This window comes from Heterodontus francisci, unplaced genomic scaffold, assembly GCF_036365525.1.
Source record: "Heterodontus francisci isolate sHetFra1 unplaced genomic scaffold, sHetFra1.hap1 HAP1_SCAFFOLD_91, whole genome shotgun sequence".
Taxonomy (NCBI): Eukaryota; Metazoa; Chordata; class Chondrichthyes; order Heterodontiformes; family Heterodontidae; genus Heterodontus; species Heterodontus francisci.
The window spans coordinates 2,378,790-2,400,450 of record NW_027140989.1 but is presented as its reverse complement, the minus strand read 5'-3'; the positions used below and the strand labels follow the sequence as shown (position 1 = coordinate 2,400,450).

Here is a 21,661-nt window from a genome sequence, read left to right as displayed (position 1 = left end):
CGCGATGCTGAGGAGGTCGTGGATAGCACGTTTAGTGAATTGGTCACACCGCAGATTAGGATTGCTGAGGGAGAAAGGGAATGGGTGACCAAAAGGCAGAGAAAGAGCAGGAAGGCAGCGCAGGAGTCCCCTGCGGTCATCTCCCTCCAAAACAAGTATACCGTTTTGGATACTGTTGAGGGAGATGGCTCACCAGGGGAAGGCAGCAGTAGCCAGGTCCATGGCACCGTGGCTGGCTCTGCTGTTCAGCAGGGCGGGAAAAAGAGTGGAAGGGCTATAGTCGTAGGGGATTCGATTGTAAGGGGAGTAGATAGGCGGTTCTGTGGTCGAAAACGAGGCTCCCGAATGGTATGTTGCCTCCCAGGTGCACGGGTCAGGGACGTCTCAGATCGGCTGCAGAACATTCTAAAGGGGGGAGGGTGAACAGCCAGTTGTCATTGTGCACATAGGCACTAATGATATAGGTACCAAACGGGATGAGGTCCTACAAGCAGAGTTTAGGGAGTTCGGAGCCAAGTTAAAAAGTAGGACCTCAGAGGTAGTAATCTCAGGATTACCAGCAGTGCCACGTGATAGTCAGAGTAAAAATGAAAGAATAGTCAGGATGAATGCGTGGCTTGAGAGATGGTGCAGGAAGGAGGGGTTCAGATGTTTGGGACATTGGGACCGGTTCTGTGGGAGGTGGGACTATTACAAATTGGACGGTCTACACCTGGGCCGGACTGGAACCAATGTCCTTGGAGGTGCTTTTGCTAACGCTGTTGGGGAGGGTTTAAACTAATGTGGCAGGGGGATGGGAACCAATTGAGGTCAGTTGACAGTAAGGAGGTAGTAACAAAAGCCTGTAAGGAACTAGATAATGAAGTCAGGGTGACTAAGGGGAAGAGCAGGCAGGGAGCAGATGATGAATATAAAGGGACTGGTGGTCTGAGGTGCATTTGTTTTAATGCAAGAAGTGTAGTAGGTAAGGCAGATGAACTTAGGGCTTGGATTAGTACCTGGGAGTATGATGTTATTGCTTTTACTGAGACTTGGTTGAGGGAAGGGCATGATTGGCAACTAAATATCCCAGGATATCGATGCTTCAGGCGGGATAGAGAGGGAGGTAAAAGGGGTGGAGGAGTTGCATTACTGGTCAAAGAGGATATCACAGCTGTGCTAAAGGAGGGCACTATGGAGGACTCGAGCAGTGAGGCAATATGGACAGAACTCAGAAATAGGAAGGGTGCGGTAACAATGTTGGGGCTGTACTACAGGCCTCCCAACAGCGAGCGTGAGATAGAGGTACAAATATGTAAACAGATTATGGAAAGATGTAGGAGCAACAGGGTGGTGGTGATAGGAGATTTTAATTTTCCCAACATTGACTGGGATTCGCTTAGTGTTAGAGGTCCAGATGGAGCAGAATTTGTAAGGAGCATCCAGGAGGGTTTTCTAGAGCAGTATGTAAATAGTCCAACTCGGGAAGGGGCCATACTGGACCTGGTGTTGGGGAATGAGCCCGGCCAGGTTGTTGAAGTTTCAGTAGGGGACTACTTTGGGAATAGTGATCACAATTCCGTAAGCTTTAAAATACTCATGGACAAAGACGAGAGTGGTCCTAAAGGAAGAGTGCTAAATTGGGGGAAGACCAACTGTACAAAAATCGGCAGGAGCTGGGAAATGTAGATTGGGAGCAGCTGTTTGAAGGTAAATCCACATGTGATATGTGGGAGGCTTTCAAAGAGAGGTTGATTAGCGCGCAGGAGAGACATGTTCCTGTGAAAATGAGGGATAGAAATGGCAAGATTAGGGAACCATGGATGACAGGTGAAATTCTGAGACTAGCTAAGAGCAAAAAGGAAGCATACATAAGGTCTAGGCGGCTGATGAAAGACGAAGCTTTGAAAGAATATTGGGAATGTAGGACCAATCTGAAACGAGGAATTAAGAGGGCTAAAAGGGGTCATGAAATATCTTTAGCAAACAGGGTTAAGGAAAATCCCAAAGCCTTTTATTCATATATAAGGAGAAAGAGGGTAACTAGAGAAAGGATTGGCCCACTAAAGGACAAAGGAGGAATGTTATGCTTGGACTCAGAGAAAATGGGTGAGATTCTAAACGAGTACTTTGCATCGGTATTCACCGAGGAGAGGGACATGACGGATGTTGAGGTTAGGAACAGATGTTTGATTACTCTAGGTCAAGTCGGCATAAGGAGGGAGGAAGTGTTGGGTATTCTAAAGGGTATTAAGGTGGACTAGTCCCCAGGTCCGGATGGGATCTATCCCAGGTTACTGAGGGAAGCGAGAGAGGAAATAGCTGGGGCCTTAACAGATATCTTTGCAGCATCCTTAAACATGGGTGAGGTCCCGGAGGACTGGAGAATTGCTAATGTTGTCCCCTTGTTTAAGAAGGGTAGCAGGGATAATCCAGGTAATTATAGACCGGTGAGCCTGACGTCAGTGGTAGGGAAGCTGCTGGAGAAGATACTGAGGCATAGGATGTATTCCCATTTGGAAGAAAATGGGCTCATCAGTGATAGGCAACATGGTTTTGTGCAGGGAAGGTCATGTCTTACCAACTTAATAGAATTCTTTGAGGAAGTGACAAAGTTGATTGATGAGGGAAGGGCTGTCGATGTCATAGACATGGACTTCAGTAAGGCGTTTGATAAGGTTCCCCATGGCAGGCTGATGGAGAAAGTGAAGGCGCTTGGGGTCCAAGGTGTACCAGCTAGATGGATAAAGAACTGGCTGGGCAACAGGAGACAGAGAGTAGCAGTAGAAGGGAGTTTCTCAAAATGGAGACGTGTGACCAGTGGTGTTCCACAGGGATCCGTGCAGGGACCACTGTTGTTTGTGATATACATTAATGATTTGGAGGAAAGTATAGGTGGACTGATTAGCAAGTTTGCAGACGACACTAAGATTGGTGGAGTAGCAGATAGTGAAGGGGACTGTCAGAGAATACAGCAGAATATAGATAGATTGGAGAGTTGGGCAGAGAAATGGCAGATGGAGTTCAATCAGGGCAAATGCGAGGTGATGCATTTTGGAAGATCCAATTCAAGAGTGAACTATACAGTAAATGGAAATGTCCTGGGGAAAATTGATGTCCAGAGAGATTTGGGTGTTCAGGTCCACTGTTCCCTGAAGGTGGCAACGCAGGTAAATAGAGTGGTCAAGAAGGCATACGGCATGCTTTCCTTCATCGGACGGGGTATTGAGTACAAGATTTGGCAGGTCATGTTACAGTTGTATAGGACTTTGGTTCGGCCACATTTGGAATACTGCGTACAGTTCTGGTCGCCACATTATCAAAAGGATGTGGATGCTTTGGAGAGGGTGCAGAGGAGGTTCACCAGGATGTTGCCTGGTATGGAGGGCGCTAGCTATGAAGAGAGGTTGAGCAGATTAGGATTATTTTCATTAGAAAGACAGAGGTTGAGGGGGGACCTGATTGAGGTGTACAAAATCATGAGAGGTATAGACAGGGTGGATAGCAAGAGGCTTTTTCCCAGAGTGGGGGTTTCAATTACTAGAGGACACGAGTTCAAAGTGAAAGGGGAAATGTTTAGGGGGGATATGCGTGGAAAGTTCTTTACACAGAGGGTGGTGGGCACCTGGAACGCATTGCCAGCGGAGGTGGTAGATGCGGGCACGATGGAGTCTTTTAAGATGTATCTAGACAGATACATGAATGGGCAGGAAGAAAAGAGATACAGAACCTTAGAAAATAGGCGACATGTTTAGAGAGAGGAACTGGATTGGCGCAGGCTTGGAGGGCCGAAGGGCCTGTTCCTGTGCTGTAATTATCTTTGTTCTTTGTTCTTTGTTCTTGATCTGCACAGCGGATACATCTTTGAAGGTGGCTGTGCAGGTCGATAATATTGTTAAAAAAAAGGCATCCTATGTGTCTGTGACAAAAGCAAACTATTTATCTTTGTCTCTCTCAACCTGTTTGCAGCCTTTAACTCAGTTGATAACACCCTCTCCTGCTGCGCTTTTCCACTGCCATGCAGCTGGGTGGGACTGCTTTCGTCTGGTTCCATTCTGATCTCTCTACCTGTCGCCAGATAAGCAACTGCAATGTATCTTTTTCCATCTCCGACATCGTTATCGCTGGTGCCTACCATGCATCTTTCCTTGAACTCCCCCTCCCATTTCCCATCTATATGCTGTCCCTTGGTGACATTATCTGAAGATGAAACATTAATTTCTATATGTACGCTGATGACACCCAGCTCACCACAAGCCGTCCCGATCCCTCCATTGTCGCTACATCATCAGACTGCCTATCCAACATAGAGCAGCTGCTAAGCAGAAATTCCCACCAATTAAATGTCCAGATGGTATGTATGAGGGTCGCTAAGGGGACGAATCCTAGAAATAGTGGAGGTGATGGCCATCATTTTTTCAATTCTGTTTGCATTGGGAGGCGTGTCGGAGGACTGGAGGATTGAAAATGCTACAGCTTGTTTATAAAAGGAGAGAGGGACAAACCTTGCATATACAGGCCAGTCAGTCTAACTTCAGTGGTGGGGGAACTTTGAGCATAATATATTTGTTGCTTTGAAAAAACACGGGTTTATACATGAAAGCCAGCATGGACTTGTTAAAAGCAAACCGCATCTTACGATCTTGATTGAGCTCTTTGGTTAAGCATTGGAGAGAATAAAGCCATTGTTCCTGATCTCTGCCACAATCTCTGTTCTTCAACTACCGACTCAATACCTCTCCCTGGCGTCTTGCTGAGGCTGAACCATACTGTTTACAAACAATGTATCATGCTTTTCCCCGATATCAGAAATGAATGACATATTCACGCCATCACTAAGGCCACATATTTCCATCTCATAATTTCGCCCATTAGCAACCAACCACCCGACCCACCACACCTCAGCTGTTCAGCTGCTAATCCTCTCTTTCATGACTTAGTTACCTCCATACTTGGCGAAACGATCAAACTGCTTGCCAGTCTCCTACTTTCTGCTCTCTGTAAACTTGCGTTCATCGAAACGACTGCTGGCAGTGACCGAACTCGCAAAAAATGCCATGCAGAGATTTCCCATGTTTTCACTGAACTACACTGTCTCGCAGCTAACGAGCACCTCAATTTTCAAATACTAATCAAGTTGCCAAATGTCCCCACGGCCTCATGCCTTCCTACTTCCGTAATCTCTTCCAGTCCTAAATTTCGAGGCGACGTCTGTGCTCCGCTAAATCCGACCTCCTGAATTTCCCGGTTTTAATCGCTCCACCAATGATGCATATGCTTTCAACTGCTTCGGCACTATGCTATGGAATTCCCTCCCTAAACGTCTCCTCCTATCTACTTCGCTTCCCTCCTTTAAGACACTATTTAAATGTTACCTTTTTGACCAAGATTCTGGTCAATAAACAATTGATTTTTCTCACTGACTTTTGATCCATTGGTTTCAGTTTCCTCACATGTCTATAAAATAGGATTTGGCCAAAGCCTTTGAAAGTCCATATACATAACTTCAACGGTACGAACCTAATTAATCCTCTTCATTACTTAAATAAATAACTCAATCAAGATTGTAAGATCCGGTTTGCCTTTAACAAGTCCGTGCTGGTTGTCATTTATAAACCCGTGTTTTTTCAAAGCAACAAATATATTATGGTCAAAATTCCCCCACCACTGAACTTAGCCTGACTGGCCTGTACATGCAGGGTTTATCCCTTTCTCCTTTTATTAACAAGCTGTAGCATTTTCAATTCTCCAGTCCTCCAACACGCCTCCCAATGCAAACAGAATTGAAAAAATGATGGCCATCACCTCCACTATTTCTTGGATTCTTCACCTCAGCGACCCTCATACATACAATCCGGACAGGGTTAATCTCCTTTATTGTGGTACAGAATCTGTTGGACTGGAAGAGGTTAACAAAAGCTGTTTGTTTACTGACTGCAATTAATGCCAATCTCCAAGGCTGCTAATTGTGTCACTGGAGGCTTTCCCTCTTATATTATAAAGGGTTGCCATTCAATTTGTTATCTCATATTGTCAGCAGAAGAACCAGCTCCAGCACTAACGGGGATCAGTGGCTCAGGACAGAGGGAGAGAATGGATCTGAATGCGAGCACAATAGATTGGAATGTTACAACAATGGATCAGAATTTGTTTAGAATAGATTTGAATGTTACAACAGGCAGGAGTTTATTCACTTGGGTTGATTTTCTTTCTGCAGATTATGATTGGCTTACATTAGATCTTCGAATCTACTACGCACTTCGTGTTATTCAAACAATTTATTATCCTTGCCTCGCTATTGTTGGTGTCCCTGGTAAGTCTCTCCATTCAGCCATTTCTGCTATAAATCATTCCGAACTATATTACTGATCGTGTAACGTCCTCTTTCATTTTTTCTATTGTTGGTATCGCTGTTACGTCTCGATGTCCAGCTATTAACGACAATTCATTGCATTACTGCTTTTGTTGTTTATGTATTGGGAAGTTGGAAGGCATTCTCTTCAATCCCGTTCACACACTCTGTTTGTGACACTATCCCTCTCTGAGGCCAATAACTGAGGCTGAACGAGTCTGTTTGAAACATTGGTGATTCGTATGATGCTGAGCTCTGTCTCGACCACATATCTTCTCTATTACTAATCCTGCCTACAAACACCTCCGTTATATCGTCCGTTCTCTCAAGCCGTCACTGCATAACTCTTATCCATGCCTTATTAAATCCAGAGATTAAATTTACGATGCTGCCCTGACCAGTCTCCCAGTTATAAACATTCATAAACAACTCTGCTACCCATATTCGAACTCACAGCAAAATCCCATTTATTCATCTTCCCTGTGCTCACTGACCTACAATGGCGTAGAGTCTGGCAATGTCTTGATTTCAATATTCTTCAATGTTCAAATCCCTTCATGCCTCAATCCACCATTCCACCATTCATCTCCTATATTCGTGCAGCATGTCCACATTAAGTATTTATCGAATTCCCGTCTTAAAGTGATGTGATTTACCTCTGTGTACCTTACTGGGTGCAATTTTGTCCTCCTTAAAGTCACCGGTGGCGATGCTATGCAGCTCATAAAACATAAACTGGTGTGGGACATGCTGCCAGCCACTTACAGAGTGTCCCGGTGGTGCTCCATGCTGGGCTCTTGTTAGTCCCTGACATTGCTTACGAGCCATCAGCTCTCACCACTTGTTGCTGTCTGTTACTAGGCTCCAGCTCACACTGTTCTCCAGCCTCAGACACTGCGGTCCTGTTCTATCTGCTCTCCAGAATCGGTTTCTGTGTTCTTGCTTTAGGTGATCCCCGGCGTCAGTTCCAGTGCCCTGGCGCTCACTGCTCCCCAGCCTCAGGGACTGGGTTTCAGCTTTATTCCCTCATTGCTGCACCGCCTTGATTAGTGTGCTCTGGTCCCTGGCTCTCAATATGCGACAGCCTACGTTATAGAGTTCTAGCTCTCTCTGGGCCCTGATCTTGGTTGCTTGGCTCTGTCTCCGTTTGTGGGATCAGCTCTCGCTGCTCAGCAGCCTCAGTTATTGGTCTCTGACCCTTGGTGCTCCCCAGCCTCATTTACTGCGCTTCAGCCTTTGCCACTCATTGTACTTTATCTTGGTTACTGGGTTCCGGCCATGGCTCTCGCTGCCGTCTCCCTACCCCCACCACACCCTCCAACCCCCGACCTTGTCTTTGTAACAAGCCCCAGTTTCTGGGCTCAGCTGTCCCTTCTCCCCAGTCTTGATTACAGGGCTCTGACCCTCGTTGGTTCCTTGTCTTGGTTACTTGGCTCCAGCCACAGGCTCTCGCTGTTTGCTGTTCTCACTTCCTGGGTACAGTTCTCGCTGCTCACTGGTCCTAGTTTCTGGGCTCCAGCTCTCATTGCTCCCAGGCCTCGGTTACACGGTTCTGGCTCCTGTATTCACACCCACCAGCCTCATTTCTGAGGTGCAGCTCCCGTTGTACCCTAGCCTTGATTAATGGGCTAACCTACTATAATCTAGGCACAACTTGCACCCACTTGGCTACCTCAAGCATCCAATTTGGCACACCTTGAACACTTTTGGTCACCCCAGCACGCTAATGGACACACCTATTACCCTCTTCCCATCCACTAACACACTCTTGGCCATGACTGACATGCTTTTGAGCACGCCTAGCAGACACTTGCTCACTCAAACACACTATTGGGAACCTGTAGAACGCTCTTGACATTCTATAACACCCTCATCACACTCCTGGACACTACTGCCACGCACTTGTCATCGCCGAGTACACCCTTGGGCATACCTAGATAGCTCTTGTGCATCCCTAAGATGCTCATAAACGCCCTTATCACACAACTGCTCACTACTAAAACATTCTGGGCACTTAAGTGGGCAAGCTATCGCACTGTTGGGCACACCATTTAGGCACTTAGATACACTAGCACACATTTGCCATCCCCTAGGACATGATTGGTCACCCAGGAAACACTTGGGGACCCCTATCAAACTTTTCTTTACCCCTAGCACACACTTGCTCTCTCCTATCACACTCTTGGGCAACACTTTTGCCGTCCCTTTGTAAAGTTTTGAGCACCTCCGAATACTCTTTGGCACCCCTACCACAGTCGTGCACACTCGTGAAGCACTGGAACACTCCTGGGCACACCCCATTACACATTTAGGCACCCCATCACACTTTTGGGCAACACTTTCAAGTATGTGGTCACACCTAGCACATGATGTCATGCCCTAGCTCTGTCTTGCGTACATGAGTACACCATGGGCACAGCATGCACACATTTAGGCCACCTTTGCCCGATCTTGGGCACCCCTAATAAATATTGACACTCTACAACAAATCTTTCAACCGCTAGCACATGTTTGGGCAGCAGTATCACATTCGGGGCATCTGTCGATAACACCTGGGGACCAACAGTACACTCTGGGTTCCCAAGGAGGCCCTTGGAAACCTATCACTCTCTTGAACAATCCTAGCACAATCTGGGACACGCTCCGAGCACTCCTTTCTCTCTCTCTGTTCTTATGATCTCTTTCTCTCTCTCTGTCTGGTCTTCTGTCCTCTCTCTCTCCTGGACTATAGCTAATAGCTCTCCCTGTTCCTTGACCTCGTTGACTAGGATCTGGCTCTTGCTGTTCCGGGGTCTCAGTTACACGTCAACATATCTCACCATTCCCCATTCTCAATTACTGGGCTTTTTCTTTGGTTCCTCCCAGGCCTTGTGGCTTTATTTACTGAGGTTCGTCTCTTTCTGCTCCCCGGCCTCCACTTACCGGCCAACACTTTTCAACACTTCCCAAACTCAATTACAGGTCTTCGACTCTAACTACACGCCAGCCTGAGTTACTGAACTTTGTCTCTGACTGATCCCTGACAGCGGATACTTAGATCTCTTTCTCAGCGCCCCCTGGCCTCAGATGCAGAGCTCTGTTTCCTGCTGCATTCAGCCTTGATCAGCTATCTCTGGCCTCTGCAACCTGCTTACTGGCCTCAGGTACTGGGTTCTGGCTCACATTGCTGCTCAGCTTAAGATCCTGGTCTACGGCTACCAGGGCGGCACAGTGGCGCAGTGGTTAGCACTGCAGCCTCACAGCTCCAGGGACCCGGGTTCGATTCTGGGTACTGCCTGTGTGGAGTTTGCAAGTTCTCCCTGTGTCTGCGTGGGTTTTCTCCGGGTGCTCCGGTTTCCTCCCACAAGCCAAACGACTTGCAGGTTGATAGGTAAATTGGCCATTATAAATTGTCACTAGTATAGGTAGGTGGTAGGGAAATATAGGGACAGGTGGGGATGCTTGGTAGGAATATGGGATTAGTGTAGGATTAGTATAAATGGGTGGTTGATGGTCGGCACAGACTCGGTGGGCCGAAGGGCCTGTTTCAGTGCTGTATCTCTAATCTAAGCTCTCCCTGCTCCTCGAACTCGTTGGTTGCGATCTGGCTCTTGCTGTGCTGGGGCCTCAATTACAAGCCAACACATCTCACCATTCCCCATCCTCAATTACTGGACTTTTTCTTTGGTTGCACCCAGGCCTTGTGGCCGTGGTAACTGACTCCGGCTGTCACAGGTTCCTGGCCTCGATTTCTCGAATTTAGCCCGCAGATCTCACTGCACCCCAGATGCGGTTACTGGGCTTCAGCTCTTGCTGCTGTTTGGTCACGGCTGCTGAAATCCAGCAGCCTCTTCACGCTGCTCTATGGCCCTGGTTACTTGACTCCGGTATACGCTGCTTCTGACTTTGGCTACTAGGCCCTGACTGTCACAACTCCTCCACCTCTGTTGCTGGGATACAGCTCACTCTGCCTCTCAGCCTAGGATTCTGAGCTCCAGCTCTCACTGCTACATGGCCTTGGTTACTGGGCTCTGGCACCCAGCTCCCACTGTTTACTGGCCTCCGTTACTGGGGTCCGGCCCTCGGCTTCGCTGCTGCCTTGCGCCAGTTAGTGGGCTTTCGGCCCCAGCTCTTGCTGCTCCCTGCACTCGGTGACTAGGCTCTGGCTCTGACTCACTGCTACCCGGCCTCGGTTACAGGGTTCTTTTCCTCACTCTCACTGCTCCATGGAATCGGTTACTCAGCGCCAGCTCCCATCTCTGGCTGCTCCCAGGTCTCAGTTACTGATCTCGGGCTTTCATTGCTCTTTTGCCTTTGTTACTGGGCACCAGCTCTCGCTGCTCCTCAGTGTCAGTATTGGGCTCTGGACCCCGACTCGCGCAGCTCCTCAGCTTCGATTACTGGCCCCCACTATTACTGCTGCTCGGCCTCAGTAACTGGGCTCTGGCCATGCTGCTCCCTGACCTCGGTTTTTGACTCCCAGTTCCCACTGCTCCATGGCATTGCTTACTGGTTCCTAGATTTCATTGCTCCCGGGTCTCAGTTACTTGGCTCCGGCTCTCACAGTTTTCTGCCTTTGGTGACTGGTCTCCAGCTCTCACTTGTATGGTCCCTGATATTTGACGAGTTCTTGGTCAAGATCAAAGGACAACTGACGATGGGTTTGATGCAGCAAGTCATCAGAATATAGAAGGTAAATTCATAAACATAATACTGAACGACAGTAGACAAGCTGCTTTCTATCCTTGCTCCTCGAAGTTGCCTGAACATAGGTGATGTTTTCTTCAGTCCGACACTGGTAACTTCTTCTGCCCTGGTTTCTTCTTCTGTGTGTGTTCTTCTTCTGGGTTCTTCTTCTCCTGGGTGTTGTTCCAATGCGGTCTGCCTACGCCTGTGCGAACTGTCGCCTTGAGATCACTGCTTTTATATCTTCATTTTCAGAGCTGCCTAAGTCCCAGTCTTTGCATACTCTTTAGCTCTGCACCTGATTCTCCTTCCTGAACTGATACAATTCTCATTCAATTTACCTTACCTGGCTTGATTTGATTGCCGTTTTTGACTCTCCCCAGACTTTCTGGCGCCATTTCAGCCCGCTTTTGAAACAGTAAAGAACAACTTAGCCGTTCATTAACAACCTTTGAAGAAAACATCTTTAAATCTTCTCACACACCGATCTTTTCAATACAAATCTTGTCAAAAAATACTTTAAAGATATTTTACACTCTTACCAATCCGAACATGAATTTAAATATATTGACACCTACTTTAATCAAAACATGGATTTAAGCATATTTCGCTCCTTTCAACAGACTTCACCCCGTTTTGGCTATTAAGTTCCAGCTCTCACTGCTCGCCAAACTCGAACATTATGCTCTGGATGCCACATGTCAATTCTCCAACGTCTCAGTTGCTGGGTTCCTGTTCACTCTGCCCCCTGACCTCAATTACAGGCCTTCAGCTCTCATCAATCCACTGTGTGATTTACTGCTCCCAAGCTTTCACGGCCCCCCAGCCTCAGGCTCTGGTTCACGCTGCTCACTTGACTTGCTCACTGGGCTCCAGCTCTCGCTACACACTGATTTCGCTTACTTGTCTCTGGCCTCGGCACCAATCTCTCCCTGGTCTCTATTATTGTGCTTCGTTTCTTGCTACTCTCTAGCCTTTGTAACTGTCTCTGGCCCTTGCTTCTCCCTGGCCTCGGTCACTGGGCCATGGTCTGCTGCCTTTCACTGCCATTTGCCCTCAGTTGAGAGGATATGATTCCAATGTCTTGCTGTGTGCCAGCGATAGATACCAGGCTCCATCATTCAATGCTCCCTGCCCTTGGTCTATGGATGCCGGGTCTCCTCTCTCTGAATTCAACTATTATGCTATGGCCTGATGCTCCTGGATCTCCCTGGCCTCCGTTGATCAGCTCCAGTCCTGAGCAAGAAATGTTCCCTTACCTTGGCTACTGGCTTCTGGATTCCAGTTCTAGCTGCTACTCGGCTTCAGTTACCGGGCTCTGGCTCCCAGCTCTGGTTGCTCACTGTCCTCGGTTACTCAGCTCTGGCTTCCAACTTTGGCTGCTCCCTGCCATCAGTTACTGGTCTTCATCTCTCATGGTTCCCTGGTCTCAGTAATTAGTCGCCAGACCCAGACTTTACTGCTCCCTGGCCTTGGTATCTGATGAGAGATATGGGAAGAGAAATAAATTAGTGAAGACAAATGTGGGTCCCTTATGGTCAGAAACGGGGGAATTTATAATGGGGAACAAAGAAATGGCAGACCAGTTAAAGACATAATTTGGTTTTGTCTTCACAGAGGAGGGCACAAATTACCTCCCAGAAATGTTGGGGAATATAGGGTCTAGTGAGAAGGAGGAAATGTATGAAATCAGCATGAGTAGGGAAATGGCGTTCGGGAAATTGATGGGATTGATGGCCGATAAATCCCCAGGGCCTGATAATCTACATCCCAGGGTACTTAAGGAAGTGGCACGGAAAATAGTAGATGCATTGGTGGTCATTTTTCAAAATTTTATGACATTGGAACAGTTCCAACGGATTGTAGGGCACTATCAAAAAAGGGAGGTAGATAGAAAACAATGAATTATAAACCGGTTTGCCTGACATCCGTAGTGAGGAAAATGCTAGTACCCATTATAAAATATGTAACAGCAGTACATTTGGGAAACAATGACAGGATCGGACAAATTCAACATGTATTTATGAAAGGAAAATCATGCTTAACGAATCTACTGGAATTGTTTGAGGATGGATCCGAGGACTATAGCAGAATAGATCAGGGAGAACCAGTGGATGTGGTGTATTTGGACTTTCAGAATGCTTTCAATAAGGTCCCACATAAGAGATCAGCATGAAACATTAAAGCACATGGAAGTGGAGGTAAGGTACTGACATGGATAGAGAGCTGGTTGGCAGACAGGAAACAAAGAGTAGGAATAAACGGGTCTTTTTTCCGAGTGGCAGGCAGTGACTAGTGGAGTAAATCAGTGCTAGGACCCCAGCTATTCGCAATATATATTAATGATATTCATGAGGGTATTAAATGTAATATAACCAAGTTTTCGGACGACACAAAGCTGCCTGGGAGTGTGATCTGTGAGGAAGATGCAGAAAAACTCCAGTGGGATTTGGACAGGTTGAGTGAGTGGGCCAATACATGGTAGATTCAGTATACTGTGGATAAATGTGAGGTTATTCAGTTTGGCGGCAAAACAAGAAAGGCAGAACGGCGGTAGATTGGGAAAGGGAGAGGTGCAGCGAGACCTGTGTGTCCTTGAGCACCAGTCGCTAAAAGTAAGCATGCAGGTACCGCAGGTAGTTAAGAAGGCAAATGGTATTTTGGCCTTCATAGCGAGAGGATTTGAGTACAGGAGCAAGGATGTCTTGCTGCAATTATAAAAGGCCTTGGTGAGACCACATCCGGAGTATTGTGTGCAGTTTTGGTCTCATTAGCAAAGGAAGGATGTTCTTGCTCTGGAGGGAGTGCAGTGAAAGTTCACCACACTGATTCCTGGAATGGCAGGACTGACGTATGGAGAGAGATTGTTGTCGGTTAGGCTTGCATTTGCTAGAGTTTAGAAGAATGAGAGGGAATCTCATAGAACCTACAACATTCTAACAGGACTGGACAGACTAGATGCAAGAAGGATGTTCCCGATGGCGAGGGAGTCCTGGACCAGGGGCCACACTCTAAGGATAAAGTGTAAGCCATTTAGGACTGAGGTGAGGAGGGATTTCTTCACCCAGTGAGTGGTGAACCTGTTGTATTCTCTACCACAGGAAACAGTTGAGGCCAAATCATTATATTTATTCAAGAACCAGTTAGATATAGTACTTAGGGCTAAACGGATCAAGGGATCCGGGGAGAAAGTGAGAATAGGGTACTGAGTTTGGATGATCAGCCATGATCGTACTGAATGGCGGTGCAGGCTCGAAGGACCGAATGGCCTATTCCTGCTCCTTTTTTCTATGTTTCTGGCCCTCCCTAGCCACTGGCCTTCAGATGCTGTGCTCTGGCTTTTACTGAAAGCTACTCCCTGTCGCATAAGCTGAGCAACATCTTTCACTACTCGCTGACCTTTGTTATGGCGTTATGGTCGTGGGCTATCACGGCCCCCCGCGCCATGTTTATGTGCTATGACCTGATGCTCTTGCTGCTGCATAGTATCTGATACTGGGTTCCTGATCTCGTGGCAACCTCAGATCAGTTACCAGGGCTCCAGCTCTGATTAAACCCTGGCCTCCATTAGTGGGCTCTGGCTCTTGTTGCTCCTCATCCTTGTTTACTAGCTTCCACTCACCAGCAGCGCTGCTTCCCAATCTTGGTTACTCATCACCGCCTCTCACCACTCGGCAGCTTAACTTGATGGACTCTGCATTTGCTGCTCCCTGACCTTGCTATTAGGTTCTGGCTCTCGCTGCTCCCTGCCCTCCGCTACCTGACTGTGGACCCCTGTTCTTGCTATGCCCATATCTCATTATTGGTTTCTGTCCCCATGCTAATCCTGCATACAGACGTTGGATACTGACCCCTTTCTCTTCAGCTCCCTGGTCTTGGTAACTGGCCATTGAACACAGACTGTTGCTGTTCCCCAATCCTGGTTACAAGGATCAAGTCCCTAGCTGCTGCTACTCCCCAACAAAATTCATTTTCTCAGTCCAAAGCCCAGGCTCTGGCTGCTGTTCAGCTGTGGTTAATGGGCAACAGCTCTCGCTGCTCCCCGACCTCAGTTGCTGTGCGATGGTAACCTGATTGTACTGTTTGCTAGACAAAGTTAATGGACTCCAGCCCAATGCTTTTGCTGCACACTGGCGAACTTCACCGGGCTCCATTTCCTGCTGCTCCATATCCTTGTATAACTAGCTCTAGCACTCACACATCTTTGCCATGATAATAAGCTCTAGCCCTAAGTTCCCCCTGCTCCCTGGCCTCGGTTACAGGGCTCCAGCTCTTCTTGCACCCTTGCCTCAGTTATGGAGCTCTGACCTTCGTTGCTGCCCAGCATTGGTTACATATGTTGTGCTACCTAACTTCAGCACGGCCACCGTTTCTGGGCTACGATTTCCAGCCTCGTTGCACCACGGCCTCAGTTACTGGGCTCAGGCTCTTCTTGCATCCTTCCCTTGGTACTGAACTCTGGCTTTATATGCACCCCTTCTTCAGTTACTGGGGTTGGGCAACTGACTTTAGATGCTCTCCAATCTCAGTTACTGGGATCCAGCTTTCACTTCTCCCTGGGCTTGAATCTGGGCTCCGGAAATTGCTCTCACTGTTCCCCGACCTTGGCTACTTACCACAGCCTCTCAGCTCTCCCTCGCTTTAGTTACTGTGCTTTGGCTCTCAGTATTCCCAGACTAATTTGCTCAGCTCCAGCCCTGAGCTCATGCTGCTTGCTGGCCTTGGCTTCTGGGCTGCGGCTCTCATTGGTCCCTGAACTCATTGACTGAGTTACGGTTATTCCCAGTTCTCCTATCTTGGTTACTGTACTCTGCCCCCCAGCCCTCGCAGCTCCCCAGACTCGTTTACTGTGCTGTGTCTGAAAACAGTTCTCTGGCCTCCATTACTGTGCTACTAACACCACCACCTCCCACCCACCCCGCACACTCTCTCTGTTTATTTCTTCCTGACCTCTGTTTGTGCACTCTGGCACCAAGCTCTTGCTTTTCCCTGACCTCATTTATTCTCCTTCGGCTCCAGTGGCTCTCCAGCCATGTTTACTTGTACCTGGCTCCTGCCTCTCCCCGTTGTCGATTCGTGCACTGCACTGCCTCGCCCTGACAATTCCCCAGCTTAATTTCCTGGACTCCAGCTCTCGCTTCTCCCCATCCTCGCTTATTGGCCCACAACTTTTACTGCACCCCGGTGTCACTTACTGGGCTGCAGATCTCCCTGCCCCCTACTGTTGGTTAATTGGCTCAAGCACCCACCGCTCACTGCGTCCCAGCTTCTGCTACTGTGAACTGCTCCCAGGCTTTCAATTCTCCATGGAGTAAGTGACTGTGCTTGTGCTCTTGCAGCTCCGTAGGCCTGGTTACAGAGCTCCACATCCCATCTCCTGCTGATGCCCAGCGTAATTTTCTGGTCTCTGGCTCCTGTCTTCGCTGTTCACAGCCTTTGCTCCTGGATTCTCAACCCGGGTGCTCGCTGCTCCCCGACTACGGTTATTGGGCTGAACTGTTTGCTGCACCCTGGCCTCGGTTACTGGGTACAGGCTGTTGCCGGTCCCTGGCCTTAGTTGCAGTGCTTGGGGCCTCAGTTCCTATTGCTCCCTGGCTTGTTTTCCGTGCTCCCGCTCTCTCTCATCCCCAGTCCTGGTTACTGGGCTATGATCCCTTGATCTTACTGCTGCCTGGCCTCAGTTATTCGGCTCTGTCCTCCCACTGACAGCTCTTGACAATGATAGATTGGGAAGATGCATAGCATAGGAATGAGATGGCAGGGAATGGATGGAACGTGGTTGACTCTTAAAATGCCCTCTGCAAAGGCATAGCAAGCCGTTCAGTTGTACCTAACCGCTAAAAGTACGCTAAGGAATGAAACTGGACGGACCACCCGGCATCGACCTAGGCACCGGAAGTGACAATGTCAAACACATCCCTGTCGACTCTGCAAAGTCCTCTTTACTAACATCTGGGGGCTTGCACTAAAATAGGGAGAGCTATCCCACAGAGCAGACAAGCAAAAGCCTGACATAGTCATACTCATCGAATCATAACTTACAGACAATGCCCCAGACACGAACATTACCATCCCTGGATATGTCCTGTCCAACCGAAAGGGCAAAGGTGGCGACACTTGGTATAGAATAGGCGAGTGTTGCCCTGGGAGTCATCAACATTGATTCCGGACCTCATAGCATCATGTCAAACATGGGCAGTGAAACATTCTGCAGATTGCCACCTACTGCTGCACCTCCCCCCGCCCCGCCCCCAAACCATCAGCTGATAAATCAGTACTCCTCCATGTTGAACTGAGGGTGGCAAGGATGCAGAATGTACGCTGGGTGGGGGAGTTCACTGTCCATCACGAAGATTGGCTCGGTATCACCACCACAGGACTATTGAACGCCAAACAGCAAAAGAAGAATGTGATAGATAGAGCTAACCGATCCCACGACCAACTGATCAAATCGAAGCTATGCAGTCCTGCCACATCCAATATTGGATGGTGATGGACAATTTAACAAATAAGAGGATGAGGTGGCGCCACATTTATCCACAACCTCAATGATGGGGGAGCCCAGCACATCAGTGCGAAAGATAAGGCTGAAGTATTTGCAGCCATCTTCAGCCAGAAGTGCTGAGTGGATGATCCAAAATGGCCTCCCCCTGAAGTCCCTAACATCACAGATGCCTGTCTACAGCCAATTTGATTATCTCCGCATGATATCAAGGAATGACTGAAGGCACTGGATACTGCCCTGACAGCCTTCCAGCAATAGTACTGAAGACCTGTGCTCCAGAACTTGCCGCATCCCTAGCCAAGCTGGTCCAGTACAACTACAACACTGGAATCCAACCAGAAATGTGAAATATTGTCCGGGTATGTCCTTGACATATAAAGTAGGACAGTTCCAACCCAGTCAATTACCATTCCACCAGTCTACACTCAATCAACAGTAAAGTGATGGAAGGTGTCATCAACAGTGCTATCAAGCGACACTTGCTTAGCAAAAAACTGCTCAGTGACGCTCAGTTTAGGATCTGCCAGGGCCACTCAGTTCTTCACCTCATTACAGCCTTGGTTCAAAGAAAAACACAACAACTGAAGTCAAGAGGTGATGTGACAGTGACTCTCCTTGAAATCAAGGCAGCGTTTGACCGAGTATGGCATCAAGGAGCCCGAGCAAAACTGGAGTCAATGGGAATCGGGGGAAACTCTCAGCTGGTTGGAATCATAACTAGCACAAAGGAAGATGGTTGTTGTTCCCGGAGGTCAATCATCTCAGCTCCAGGACAACACTGCATGAGTTCCTCAATGCAGTGTCCTTGGCCCAACCATCTTCAGCTGCTTCATCAACGACCATCCTTCAATCATAAGGTCAGAAGTGGGAAGGTTCGCTTATGATTGCACAATGTTCAGCACCATTCGTGACTCCTCAGATACCTCGACAGTATCCAGGCTTGGGTTGATAAGTGTCAAGTAGCATTTGTGCCACACAAGTGCCAGGCAACGACTATCTCCAACAAAGGAGAATCATCCATCTCCCCTTGACATTCAATGGCACTACGATCGCTGAAACCCCCACTATCAACATCCTAGGGGTTACCATTGACCAGAAACGGAACTGAAGTAGCCATATAAATAGCGCAGCTGCAAGAGCAGGTCAGAGGCCAGAAATCCTACGGTGAGTAACTCACCTCCTGACACCCCAAAACCTGTCGAATATATCTGCAAGGCACAGGTCAGGAGTGCGATGCAATTCTCTCCACTTGCCTGGATGGGTGCAGTTTCAACAACACTCAAGAAGCTCGACACCATCCAGGCCAAAGCAGCCCGCTTGATTGGCACCCCATCCACTAACATTCACTCCCTCCAGCACCGGTGCACAGTGACAGCGGTGTGTACCATCTACAAGATGCATTGCGGCAACGCATTGAGGCTACTGAGGCATCAGCTTCCAAACCCGCGCACTCTACCACCGAGAGGTACAAGTGCAGTAGATGCGGAGGAGCACCACAACCTGCAGGTTCCCCTACAAGCCACACACCACCCTGACTTGGAACTATATCAACGTTCCTTCACTGTCACTCTGTGTAAAAATCCTGGAACTCCCTTCCAAATAGCACTGTGGGTATACCTACCTCACATGGACGGCAGTGGTTGAAGAAGGCAGCTCACCACTACCTTCTCATGGGAAATTAGGGATGGGCAATAAATGCTGGCCTGGCCAGCGACGCTCACATCACATGATATGAATTTTTTTTAGAAAAATGGAGAGGTGTATGTAAAGGATTGTTTGGTTGGGGATGTGATGTGGATGAAAAGAGATGGATGGAAGGGATGGGATTAGTCTGGCAGGGCAGGGAAGATATGAAAAGAATAGAATGAATGGTATGTGGATATAAAAAATTCACGAAATAATAATGCTAATTCCAACACAAATATTTTGTGGTATTCTGCTAGTGTATTAGAAACAGTGATCTGAGTACCGAACCTGGGGAAATCACAACATACATACTGCCAGTCCAAGCAAATAGCCAATCACGCCAATGTTGATATAAGACCACCAGACGTTTGTTACTGACCTCATTAATGCCTCCAAGGTTGCTGATGTGTTATAGGGATGTCATTAACCACGATTACCTTAATACTATTGTTTCATTTACTTCTCATTCCATTCCTGATTACAACTCAAAATCCTTCTTTTTCTCTCCATTTCCCAATGCAGTCATTATTATTTAACTTAAACCCTCTCTCTTCAGAAAACCTTGTCAAAAGTGCAACAATTTAGATCTATCACTTTATGTGGTAACATGCATCACCTGAACACCTTCAAGCCTTTTTTTTTTCTCGCAACATGATAGTAATTTTCCGTGTTTACTGGTAACTTATTGAAGTTTGGGATTATTTGCTTCATTGATGTTTCAGTGAACTAATTTTCTATCATTGTTTCAACATAACTGATTTCCATGCTGCCTGTTACAGGTGAGGGAATCTCTCAGTCAGTCCAACACTTAACTTTCGATAAAAGAACAAAGTACTGCGGAAGCTGCTAATCTGAAATAAATACAGAAGGTGTTGGAAATATTCAGTGGGTCTCTAGTATCTGTAGAGAGAGAAATCTACTTATTTTTTTCGTGTTGGTGATGCTTTGGCAGAACTGGGGGTGCTCAGATATGTAGCAGTATTTTCAACGAGGCAGGGAATGGAGGGAGGGGAGGGGAGGATAATGATCAACATTGAGTTCAGCAATTTCGTACCATCCTTTTGTCATTTCATGTTTCTGCCTTCCACCATATCACAAAACCTTCCCAGGTACAATCATTTCAATACATCATTTGCCACAGTAATAGATTTGCAAATCTCAATCTGTACACGATCAAATTGGTAACGTTGCTCCTAGTCTGGTGTATAATTTCCCTGTTTATTCCTCTCCCCCACAGCTAACTTAGTCACGATTGTGATCCTGTATCGGGGAAAGTGTGATCTTTCTGAATGTGTCACTGGCTACCTGATGGCCATGGCAGTGGCGGATCTACTGGTCATTATTCTCGACTTGATATTGCGGCATATTCCGATTCTGTATCAGGAACATTTTTATTTCCTGCGAGATATTCCCCTTTGCGATATCCACGCTGTCCTTCTTCATGCAGCCACAGACTGTTCTGTCTGGTTCACCGTCACTTTCATCTTTGATCGATTAGTGGCCATTTGTTGCCAAAAGCTGAAAAGTAAATACTGCCTGAAGAAAACGGCGTCTGTGGTTCTGGGAACAGTGACTTTGCTGAGCTGTTTAAAGAACATTTTCTGGTATTTTACGTTAATAGATCGTTATTGGCTAATTAACTACCCCTACTTTTGTGAGATAACAGGTCATGTTCTGTTTTCTCATACCTGGACAGCAATCGAGTTCCTTCATTACATTCTAACCCCTTGCGTTCCATTTTTTTTGATTCTGTTGCTCAATGGTTTCACCGTCAGGCACATATTAGTGACCAGCAGAGCCCGGAAGAGACTCCGGGCTCAGAGGAGTGTAGGAACTCCCAGGGATTCGGAGATTGAGAGCCGAAGGAAATCCATCATTTTACTGTTTGTTATCTCAGGGAATTTCATACTGTTATGGTCATTGTTTATGGTGTTTTCCGTATGGAACAAAATGTATTGGTTGGGCTTTAGGTCGGTATATCTACCATTTTTTGTACAAGAAATAGGATTCATGTTCCAGCTCTTGAGTTGCTGCACAAATACGTGCATTTATGTGGTGACACAGACTAAGTTCAGGGAAAAGTTGAAGAATGTGGTGAAACACCCTTTTAATCTAATTATAAAATTCATGAAATGATGAGAAGAATTAAGAATTCCCAACATGAAAACTAAATGAAGCTTCATTTCAAAGGAATCTATCCCTCGGGATAAAGTTCCTTCCTGGTGTGAAGTCAGAAAATAACAGAATCAAGTCACACAGATAAATTCCACGAACATCTCACAATTAATACTAAAAAGAGTAAGGTCCATCTATCTTTCTCGTTATCTGTGCTTGAATTGCTTGACTGGTTTTTCACGCAGGCTTTGGGACCCCGACACCAGGACGAAATAGGGGTCTCAAGTCCCACTTGCAGTCATAGGCACTGGCGGAGGAATCTCCAGGAGGCAGCCTCCTAATTTGTCGCTCTATGTTCG

The 21,661-nt window shown here is 47.2% G+C and overlaps 1 protein-coding gene across 1 annotated transcript; it reads left to right on the top strand.

The window, feature by feature from the left end:
• The first annotated feature begins 5,139 nt into the window (after positions 1–5,139).
• On the top strand, positions 5,140–21,323 carry LOC137361670 (probable G-protein coupled receptor 139). The gene is made up of 3 exons (XM_068026375.1): positions 5,140–5,155; positions 6,017–6,292; positions 20,425–21,323. The coding sequence occupies exons 1-3, from the start codon at positions 5,140–5,142 to the stop codon at positions 21,321–21,323; spliced, it is 1,191 nt and encodes a 396-aa protein (XP_067882476.1).
• The last annotated feature ends 338 nt before the right edge of the window (positions 21,324–21,661 follow it).